This window comes from Aotus nancymaae, unplaced genomic scaffold (genome assembly GCF_030222135.1).
Source record: "Aotus nancymaae isolate 86718 unplaced genomic scaffold, 86718_ANA_hifiasm-v0.15.2.pri h1tg000029l, whole genome shotgun sequence".
Classification (NCBI taxonomy): Eukaryota; Metazoa; Chordata; class Mammalia; order Primates; family Aotidae; genus Aotus; species Aotus nancymaae.
The window spans coordinates 52,085,179-52,096,454 of NW_026988442.1; the positions used below are offsets into that span (position 1 = coordinate 52,085,179).

The 11,276-nt window shown below is 37.2% G+C and overlaps 1 protein-coding gene across 10 annotated transcripts in view; it reads left to right on the forward strand.

Annotated features, from left to right (window-relative positions):
* RBMS1 (RNA binding motif single stranded interacting protein 1) overlaps positions 1-11,276 on the forward strand; it is a 215,660-nt gene that overhangs the window by 201,385 nt on the left and 2,999 nt on the right. For 6 of the 10 annotated variants that reach the window (XM_064382678.1, XM_064382680.1, XM_064382674.1 and 3 more), the window contains exons 8-14: positions 1,520-1,569; positions 1,696-1,789; positions 4,257-4,304; positions 5,202-5,252; positions 7,904-8,014; positions 9,173-9,253; positions 10,754-10,838. In XM_064382678.1, the coding sequence (XP_064238748.1) occupies positions 1,520-1,569; positions 1,696-1,789; positions 4,257-4,304; positions 5,202-5,252; positions 7,904-8,014; positions 9,173-9,253; positions 10,754-10,831 (513 nt within the window). In that variant the 3' untranslated portion in view covers positions 10,832-10,838. The remainder of the gene's footprint in view (positions 1-1,519; positions 1,570-1,695; positions 1,790-4,256; positions 4,305-5,201; positions 5,253-7,903; positions 8,015-9,172; positions 9,254-10,753; positions 10,839-11,276) is intronic. The other 4 variants (XM_064382682.1, XM_064382683.1, XM_064382677.1 and 1 more) reach the window with 1 other exon arrangement.

The following is an 11,276-nucleotide window of genomic DNA, read 5'->3' on the forward strand; positions in this document are numbered from 1 at the left end:
GAATGCTTACATGAAAAGTAACATAAAAGGCATCTTAACTTGGCCACCACATTTCTGAAATAGGTGCCAGGATTAAATCTTCCTGTTGGTACATTATAATTCAAGTGATGTCAAATTAAAATTCTTCTCATTATACATGGGGATAACAGAGCGGTTCTCCAGATGGACAGATAGGTGGTGGAAACAGCTGTGTTTACCAGCTAGCTACACATGAAGTAAAAGAGCATTCTAAATTGCTGTAAGAAAAACACAAGTGTTTTGGGTTTGTTTCTGGGGTTTTTTGTTTTTTTTTTCAGAAACAGGGTCTCTGTAGGCTGGGCACAGTGGCTCATGCCTATAATCCTAGCACTTTTGGAGACTGAGATGAGCAGATCACCTGAGGTCAGGAGTTTGAGACCAACTGGCCAACATGGCAAAACCCCATCTCTATTAAATATACAAAAATTAGCCCTGCATCGTGGCTTATGCCTGTAATCCCAGCTACCTGGGAAGCTGAGGCAAGAGAATCGCTGGAACCCAGGAGGCGGAGGCTGCAGTGAGCTGAGATCACTCCACTGCACTCAAGCCTGGGCAACAGAGCGAGACTCCGTCTCAAAAAAAGAAAAAGGGAAGAAACAGGATCTCCATTGCCCAGACTGGAGTCCAGTGGTGTGGTCATAGCTCACTGCAACCTCGAACTCCTGTGCTCAAGCAGTCCTCCCACCTCAGCCTCCTGAGTAGCTGGGACCACAGGGACATGCCACCACTGCTGGTTAATTTTTTAAATTTTTTATAGAGGTAGGATCTAACTATGTTGCCCAGGCTGGCATGGTTTCTTAGAGGCATTTATGGTTAAAAGAAATTATCCTAAATAATATTATAATTATTTATTTATAAATAGTGTATTTATCATTGATTTGGTTTTTTTTTTTTAACCTCTCTTTTGAATAGTTTTTCTTTTTGAAACCCTCAATTACCTAATAAAATGTTGGACCTCCGTTTCCCTGTATTGACTTTCCATGAATTATTATTTTAAAAACAATAATAATATTGATCCAAGAACGTCTAGGGAAAATGTTCTAGAATCTACACTGTCCAGTGACAGCCGCCAGCCACAAGTGATTCTCTGAGCACTTGAAACGTAGCTAGTATGCTAGAGAGATTGATTTTTCATGTGGATTTAAATAGTTGCACGTGGCTTATGACTATCACATGGGACAGTGCAAGTCTAGAGATTAATTATCATATTTACACTTATTTTGACTAACGTAAACTCCCAATTTTATCAAATCCCTCTTAAGAGCAAATCAGCACCCCTCCCCCAACATTTTTTTAAAGAGACAAGGGTCTCTTTCTGTTGCCCAGGCTGGAGTGCAGTGATATAATCATAGCTAATTACAGCCTTAAACTCCTGGGCTTCAAGGGATCCTCCCACCTCAGCCTCTCCGGCAGCTTGCATACCACCACACCTGGCCAGAAATATAATTTTTAAATCATGCCTTTCTAGATGAATGTTTATATTTCTTTCTCTTTCCCATAGGCTGGAATGACACTTACTTACGACCCAACTACAGCTGCTCTACAGAACGGGTATGTCATTAAGATAAATGCATAATGGCTTGAGGGAAAACGTGAAGGTGGAAAATATCAGACATTTGTTCCATGAACTATTCTATTTAAAGGATTACTTAATAAAGGCTTTTGTGTTTGTTCTAGATTTTATCCTTCACCATACAGTATTGCTACAAACCGAATGATCACTCAAACTTCTATTACACCCTATATTGCATCTCCTGTATCTGCCTACCAGGTTTGTACCTTTAGGATTCGTCAGCAGTATAATCACTTGCGGACCATGAATCTCTGCTACATTTTTATGTGTCTTAAAATTTTGAGCATATATAATGAAATTTGAGTCAAATATTATGCAGCTTGGATACCCAATTTAGTATGAGCTGCTTTGTATTTGGCAGAGTGATTTACTTTTATGTATAGGAGAATGTAAAGCAAAGGAAGATGGTTGTCAGTGGTCAGTCCTTGGAATCATAGCATTTTGGCATTGGAGTGAACCCAAACACTTCCTTCACCAAAGGGCCCTGCTTTTGGACACCATGTGTTCCAAAAATTGAAACTTAAGATAATTGCCATTAGATATAATACAGAGTAGGCACGTACCCTTGCTTTTGTCTATTCATCAGCAGGAACTGATAAAAGAAGTAAACAAAGATGTGTCTCTAGTAGGTAACATTAAGTGTGCAATGCAGCTGACATTTAAGGCAAAAATATAAAAGCAAAAAGGAGGTGACTTCCTGTTTAGGTTTTTGTGTGAGGAGGCTTTACCTTAAATTCCCAACTTACAAACAAAAATTCCTGAAGCTTACTTGTTATTATACTGATTTGATTTTAATGCAAAGGTAGCTCCTGTCTGCCATGGACCCAGTGGTGTACATGCATTTCTCCTCCTGTGTCAGAGAACCTCTAACAGGGTTACTGCCTGGGCCCAGATAGGAGTCTCATAATGGAGTTCAATTGCAAGACATGCGGGAGCAGAGTTCCCTTTCGTTGACTGTCGGGATCCTGTGTGACTAAATTTTTGTTGTATTCTTGATTTTAAAACAATTGAATTAGATGTTGTAGTCCTAATTTCTGGGGTTAGGGGACTACAATATGTAATCTAATAGTTGTGTTATTTTAACTTTATAAGCCTCAGTTTCCTCATCTTTAAAATGGGGATAATAATAGTGTTTATCTCATAGGCTTGAGAGAATTATAAAAGCCAAATGAGACTGACTGTGTAAAGAGCCCAGCCGAGGACCTGGCATATCATTAGCACTCAGTTAATGTTAGCTATGACTGTTCTGATCATCATTAATATGCAGGATTAGGTAGTTTGATAATGAGTATGGTAGTTATACTTTTAAATAATGAATTGGCCAAAATAAGTAATACCATAAAACTAATTCTGTCTAAAAACATAAAAATGGCTTTGAATAACAGAAATGATTAGATATGCTAAAACTGAAGGTTGACAGTATCATTCACAGTCTCCTAGGCCTCTAGGCTCTTATAGCCTCCCTTCCCTGAGATGTCACTCATTTTCTTTTCTTTATTCTCTCTGGGTTCTTATGTTACTTATTCTGGTGCTTCATTCTGCTGGGAATAGTATCTACTAATTTAATCTCTCTTTAGTTGTTTTGGATTTAAGATTCCTACCCTTTCCTTGCCTGTATAGTGAGATCTGCTCTAATGTACTTCCCTAATAAATAATTCCTGTGTCTGGTATGAAAAGGTAGTCTTTCTTAACTGTCTGAACTTGGAAACCTCTGTCATTTATATCTTACTAAAAATAGGGGCAAGGGTAAGTTATTCTCTGGCAAATGAAAGATTGTAAATATTAATTTGAATTTATGTTGCTATAGATATTACAGCTATTAACACATTGCTTCAACACCTCTTTTTCCCTCTTTAATATAAAACCAGTGTGTATTTTGGCCACAGAATCATTTTGTACAGTAAAAATTAGGAGATCAGTATCAGTAAAAATTTGATATAGCTAACTGGAAACAACATATTATTTCAAAGGCCTTATTTCCTCTCCTGGGCATTCTGTATTTCTCTGAGATACTTAACGGAATATAACTGCATTGCCTGACACTCAGTGCCATAGCCTCTAAGACTGATTTTTAACCCTATAACTTTAGGGACCTAGAAGGATTAGTGGATGAGCTTTAAGTGATGTGTGACTCCTGTTTGCAAAATGTTGCTTGTGTATGTGCAATTAAGTGGGGGAAAATTTATTTTTCTCTAATTAGGTTTTCAGAGGGCTCCATGACCCTAAAGAGGTTAAGAACCAATAGTGGAGAGTTTACAAAACATTATTATTCCCATTTTATAATTAGAAAATTGAGGAATAGAAATGGACAGCAGCTGATTTGCTGCTTAAGAAAGAAAATTAGATTAGATGTCATAGCTCCCTAACCCCGTAATGCTATAAGCTATTAGATTATTAAGACCACTGAAGCATATTAAAAAAATGGGGGCATCTGGCCCAAATTAGGGTCTGTAGGGAGTTGTTTGCCTTTCCATCATTTACCCAGTGAAGGCCCTGCACTCATGTTGGAGTGGGCCTTTCTCCGGTAAACCACCATAAACTTATGCAATTGGATTTGAGAAACTGGCAGCTGCAAGAAACCACAAATACCCCAATGGGGAAAGGCTACAGTCCAGATAACTGAAATGCTAACAAGGCAGAAGCACTTAACTTTGGTCTGCCTTAGGTGGCAAAGGAAACCAGAGAAAACAAGTATCGGGGCTCTGCTATCAAGGTAAATCACAATACATTCTTCCCCCATGACTCTTCCCCATATCCTCTCTATTGAACCTCTGAAGTTAACAATAGGGGATAAAATGCAGGAGGGCTTTGCTGTTAAGAATTAGAAACTTAAATATACTATAAAATTACATCAACTCTGGAAAGCTCTAGTCATCAAGAAATGGGCTGATATGTTTTTCTCTTTGAGTGGCAGACTACACATACTTTCTTTCCTGCCACGAAACCTGACTCTCACATCTTATTTCTCAATTCAGAGGGTCTACTGTGTGGATGCCCATTTGACTGTAGATGTCAAAATCTAGTTACTGAAGATTAATTTTCCTTAATCTGAATTTCAGATTTTTATTTTTTGCACTAACTAGAAATCATTGACCACCATACAAGATTTCTAAAACTAATGTCCTAGGTATCAAAGAGAGATTGAATTTAGTTACTTGTATTAAATAAGCACATACTTTAAGGATTAGCTTCTTATAAGATGTGCTCGAATTAATCATCATTCATCTGTATTTCTAAAGCACCTAGTTCGTACCTTGATTGTTAATGCTTTTCACTACTCAGTTGTTCCTGTGTTTATCTCCCTTGCATAGATAGTAAATTTCTTGGGTGTGGGGCCTATGTCTTTTTTGCCTTTTTCTCTTTGTTGCCTGATACTCAATAATTACTTCTTGAGTGGGCAAATAGAAATTGTTGCTAAATAATCATTTCATCCTATTCAGAGTGACCAGTTTGCCAAGAATTCTAACTGTCTTAATCTTTTTAATCATTGATAGTATTGTTTCCTTGTTTTCTTTCTGTAGATTTTTAACATGATTAAAAAGAGTTCTAAAGAAATAGGTAAGCTTTACAATGGAAATCAATATTTCTTTCAAAATCCTCCCCTTTCTAGGTGCAAAGTCCTTCTTGGATGCAACCCCAACCATATATTCTACAGCACCCCGTAAGTTTTTCATCCTAATGACTTTGTGTTTTACAAGTAAGCTACATGTATGTTCTCTCTGAGTTAAAACCATTTGCCAAGAGTGGTATAGGAGTTGGGAAATTTTAAACATGGAATACAAGAATGTACAAATTTATTGTAAAACTTCTTCTCATCCTTGTTGTAAAACAACTTGGTAGAAGATACTAAATTTTCTATAAGAACTTAAAATACATCATATTTGAGGCAGGTACCATTTTCTTATTCATACCAGTCTATAGACATCATTCAATTGAGAGGCTAAATTTTTAATAGTACTTGGGATAAAACAGCTCTCATTTTTTACATTCTGTTTAATGCAAATATAAAGTTCAAAACTGAGATGCAGATTTTTACCAGTTTTACTTAGCCTTTCTATGGAGATTATAAATACTAAAATGGTAACACATTATTTGATAAATAACAAATGTGATTTCTTAGTCATGTGAGCATTTGTATATGTTACCTTTTTTTAAATTGAGTCATACTTTACCTTATTATATATTATATTTTATGTGTTTTTCAAAGACACATAAGATCTAGTTTGTTGAATTAAAAGAAGGGTTGGAAAATGAAAAAATAAGTATGGAGAACAAAGTTACAAAAAGGCTAAGGATGTCCAACACAATGGCCTGTGTGCTCACATGAGAAGATTACAGATTTGGCTCTAAGCTTTCTAGTAACTGATACAAAATGGGAATCCTGATAAGCAATACGGTTCACAATTTGTGTAAAATCAAAACACGTTTGGTTGCTTAGAAAAAGAACTCTATTCTTGGCCTTATGTTCAGACAGGAATTTGTCTTGGGATACCTTTTGAAGTGAATACTGCAAAGTAAGACCCTGTGTATGAAATAGCAGTCCAGGGATAACAGTGTCCAAATGAGAAATTGCTGAGATGACATTTAAGAAGCAGATAAGACATGTTTAGGTGATAACATAGGAGAGCTCTCGGATATATGTATGTCTTTTGTGTCATATATACATATACATATATATTTATACATGTACACACACACACACACATCTTCAAATCCACACTTACCTGTACATGTGTACCTAATATACATGCATTGATCCACACATGCCCATAGCAATCTATCTCCCTGATAGTCCATGCTATCCTCTTTTGGAATGCTTGGAAATCAGCCTACTTTGAATTTGAGGACTTCCTATTACAGATGGTGCCAATGAATGAGAAAAAGGAGCAGGAAACTCCTCCACCATCTTCTAGGCTTCTGAGTCATTTCCTTGTTACCACATGCTTTTTGATGATGCATGTTAAAAAAGAAAAGAAAAAATTTTCTTTCAAAATGTGTGAACAACAAACATTATCTCTGACACACATCTATGTCTTTTTTCTTTTTGGCAACATTTGAGAAAAAGACTGCACATATCTGAGCTTAACATCTTTGAGGAGGCATTAGGAATATATGCAGAAGGTTGCTGTCTGAGGATTCATTACCTTTCCCCACCCAGCTTTAAATTGCCTGATTTAAATCAGAATTAAAGTGCCTGTATACCTAACTCTGTCCTAGATTGTGTAATTATCAATAAATAACATTGTATTTAAGGGATGCCAGGTACAATGATACCAAAACATACATTAGTATTTGTAAAGCATGTCAGAATACTTGCATTCTCAGATATTGAGGTGATTGCAAAAGTCCAAAAATAAAGAATTCATTAAATTTTGGTTTATACAATCAATGTAATCATTAAAAAAATGATAATAATGATAGTTTTGCAGGAAGCTAGGTCAGTGCTTAGAATAGATGCTAAGTTAAGAGTAAAAACCCAGGATATGAAATTGTTGTTATGCTCTGATTGAACCTGTACAGAAACACACAGAGCCTAGGATCTGGCAGTAGTGCCCTGACATAGCTAACAGTGGTTCTGTTAGACTGGCTGAGTTAGAAGTGATTGTTGTTTTCCCTCCCATTTTCTTAAATATATTTAATCTTCTTTTTAATGACCAACATTTTTTCAAATGAAATGAAAGAATCTGGACTCAGATGATTAATCATATCTGAATTGCCTTCCCTCCCAGGCACCAAAATGTAACTTAAAAGTTCTGAGAAACACTGAGTGAATGAAGAAATGTGCTATCGATCCTAACAATCTGATCTTGAGCCAAACGACTATCTGGATAGAACATTGTTAAACAAAATACTATATTGATCATATTAAATATAATACATTGTTTTGTGACTGGAGAAAACATCAACTGCCTTTTTTTTTCAGTTTTTTTTAAGAAAGCGTTTTGTAAGCCTAGGCAGGCAATGATGATCAGTTTGTTTTTCCTATGATAGCTCCTCCTGCAGGACTAGCTTGCTTCTAGTTATACAAAGTGAAGGGAAAGGGAGGCAGAGGAGGGACAGCGCCTTTAATACAGGGATTGTTGTAAAGTGAATGCCAAGATATATTTCCCCTAATGCTCTTACAAAACTCTCAGGAAGAGCAATTTAGAAGATTTTTAGGAAACTGTTTATGATGCCATTTGCAAGATGGAGGGAGGTTGTTTTTGCTTCACATTTCTTCAACGAACTAAGGCATTTCCTTTGCAAATGTAATACAGGATCTTAACTCGTGCCTCAGTTTGTCTAATTTTGCTCTTGTCTCCAACTCCCCAGGGTGCCGTGCTAACTCCCTCAATGGAGCACACCATGTCACTACAGCCCGCGTCAATGATCAGCCCTCTGGCCCAGCAGATGAGTCATCTGTCGCTAGGCAGCACTGGAACAGTAGGTGGCAAATTAATATATGTCTCTGTAAACAGAGGAGGGTAAATTAATGCAGCCTGTATCTTCCCTATCAAATGACAGGCTCTATGATAACAGATTATTGTCTAATCCCCTGTCCTCCCCACCACATAACCTTCCATAAAGCAAATACTCAGTGATTTCTTGATTAATTGATGAACTGAAAGTCTATTCTCTGGGTATCTCTCCTTAACAAGAATGTAGCACCTACACATGACCACATCTAGTCTTTTATGACTAGTGTCATTTATGTCTAGTACCACTGTCCCTGTGGCAGTGTCATGAAGCAAAAGATGAAGGTAATACAAGGTGGTAAAAGCAGGAAATTATTTCTTGCTTACTTCTTCTCTTATGGAGTTTGGGAGCATTGAATCATGATCTTAGTATTGAAATATTTCAACAAAGTCCAGAAGACCCCTCTGGGTAATGAGGCTGAGCTGGCACCCGATCAGCTTCCAGGTTTGGTACTTAGCATTTTGCTGGTAAGACAGCTAAAGGATTTTAATTTAGCCTGTATTCTCTGGTGACTTAAAAGAACAAAGGATGGTCCATTTTACCCTCATACACTCAAAACCAGCAGTAGTTTCTCGTGAAGGCTAAGCCAGGGCCATACATACCCAATGAGATTGACTAGAAATTTCTCTTGCCTTTGGGAAAGGGATGACTGTCAGTGTCAGAAAAGCAGGGCTCTGCTGCCTAATCTGCAGTGACCTGTTAGGGGTCTAATAGGTCATTTACCCCTGCGGGCTCCTCCTGTAGAAACAATACCAGGTACTAGTTTAGGGAGCTGCTAGAAAATAATGAGATCCTTTGAGGAGAGATCTTCTAAAACCACACATTAGTGACACTGAATTCTTGAGGGTGACAAACTTTTTTATCTTCACCCATGATAAACTTTTTTATCTTCACTTTGTTAGCAAATCCAAAGAATGGGATTTTTAGTTCGACAGATTCAAAAAGGAGAAAACGGTTTGCCTTCCATATGACATATTTATATGCAATATTTAAGGTTCGAGGTAGCCCATATAAATTTCTTCCTTGAGATTTACAAATACTTTATATACATCTCACAATTCCCCCAACTTCTCCACATTTTGCATGGTTTACCATTGCCCATTCTGACCTCCTCCTTTTTTCCAGTACATGCCTGCAACGTCAGCTATGCAAGGAGCCTACTTGCCACAGTATGCACATATGCAGACGACAGCGGTTCCTGTTGAGGTTGGTAGAGACCATCCAGTGACCATTCTGGCTATAAGTACTTTCAGAAATGGGTAAATCAAATAGAACTCAGAAAAATCTACCAGACATCAAATATTTGCATCAACAGTTGAGTTTAGCCAGATGTGTTGGCTTATATCTGTAATCCAACACTTTGGAAGGCTGAGGAGGGAGACTGCTTGTGGTCAGGAGTTAGAGACCAGCCAGAGCAACATAGCGAGATCCCATCTCTACAAAAAAATAAAATTTTTTAAAAATTGGCCAGACATGGTGGCTTGGATCTGTAGTCCCAGCTACTGAGGAGTATGAGGCAGGAAGAACCCTTGAGCCCTGGAGTTTGAGACTGCAGTGAGCTATGATCATGACAAATTAGGGTGACAACATCCAGGCCATACCTCTAAGACTCCCAGAAATTTTTTTTATACTTGTAGTGCCTTTCATACCCCTCGGAGTCTCTACTTTGTCTCTTATAAAATGATACCACAGGCACAATAAGATAAATCTGGAGTTTGCAGCCCCAGTACTAAAGATCATATCAATGATAATAATAATGAAAAGAAATCAGTTGTAGTTAAGATACTTAGTGGAAAAGAGAAAGCTCTTTCAAAACTGCTACAGGGATGAGGAAGAAACCATACCTGTTTTTACAAGACTGTTAGTATGGCTAGATAACTGTTCTTGTTATGGAAGATATGAAAGAAGTCTGGCATTTGAATTATGGTTAGAGAGAAAGCTTAGCATCTTCCTGCAAAGTATCCTTAAAATTTCAAGGAATTATGTCAATCCAGTTGATCTTACGCATTAGGCAGATCCCAAGGTTCTGATTCCAGAAAAGGACCATAGGACTCTGGCCTTGTGGTGGTTGTGATAATAGTAGTAGGTGGTGGTAGTAGTATTTTACTTCTGTTTGTGCAATTACTGACAACCACAATTACCAGAACTCACAATTCCTTATCTGCAATCTGAAACTCAAAGAAATAAAAATTATCTTTGTAACTACTTTAGCATAAAACCTGACCTATGGCAAAACCCAACTTGAACTTAGATGATACAAAATCTTGATCCCACGTAACTGTGCTGCTTCATGCCTTCCAATGTAGAACTATTCATATGTTTGATTATGAGGTACAGCCCTAGACCCTACTGGAGGCTTCATACTATATACAGCATATGCATAGCATATTTCAGATTATAAAATTTTAAAATACTGAATTACAAGTCACATCTGTCCCCAGGGGATAAGAGGGTAAGAGATTTGTTTGATATGCTGTAGCTTGATAAGCATAGGAAAGTCATAAACATTTGGATGGGAACTTCTTTGGGTCTATTAGACATGCCAGCTGCTTAGGGAAACGATTAACTTTGAAAACTCTACATGATGTGACGAAATTTACTTTAAAGAGTAACTGTTTTTAAGGCACTGCTGGACTCAGGCCTCAGTAGCAGAGCTGAGGTTTTTTCCACTAACATGTCTCATCCATTCTGCTTTGTTTGTTGTAGGAGGCAAGTGGTCAGCAGCAGGTGGCTGTCGAGACGTCTAATGACCATTCTCCATATACCTTTCAACCCAATAAGTAACTGTGAGGTATGAAGGAAAGGTCTCCATAACTGGGGGAGCTCAAATCAAGCACAATCTATAGGGCTTTTTTTTTTTAATCACACTGGTGATTGGGATAACTCAGATTTTATCATGCTGCTTTAATCATGGCCAAGGCATCCTGTCTTGTTGAAAAATTAAAATCAATGATTTTATTAATTTAAAATTAATCATTTTGTCCAAAGAGAACATTTTATATTAAAGCCAAATGTGTGATTACTCTCCCCACTAAGGAGAAAAAACTAAAAATCTGTGACATCAGAGAACACCAATTACCAAAATTGTCCTATAATACAAGTATCCTGTATTATATTGCTTTGATAATCATAAACTGGAGGACCTGTAGCATTACAAGTTTAGTAACATCTTGATTATGAATTTAGATAAATGTCAATATCCTTAGATTGAAAGATATTTCCAGCTTTC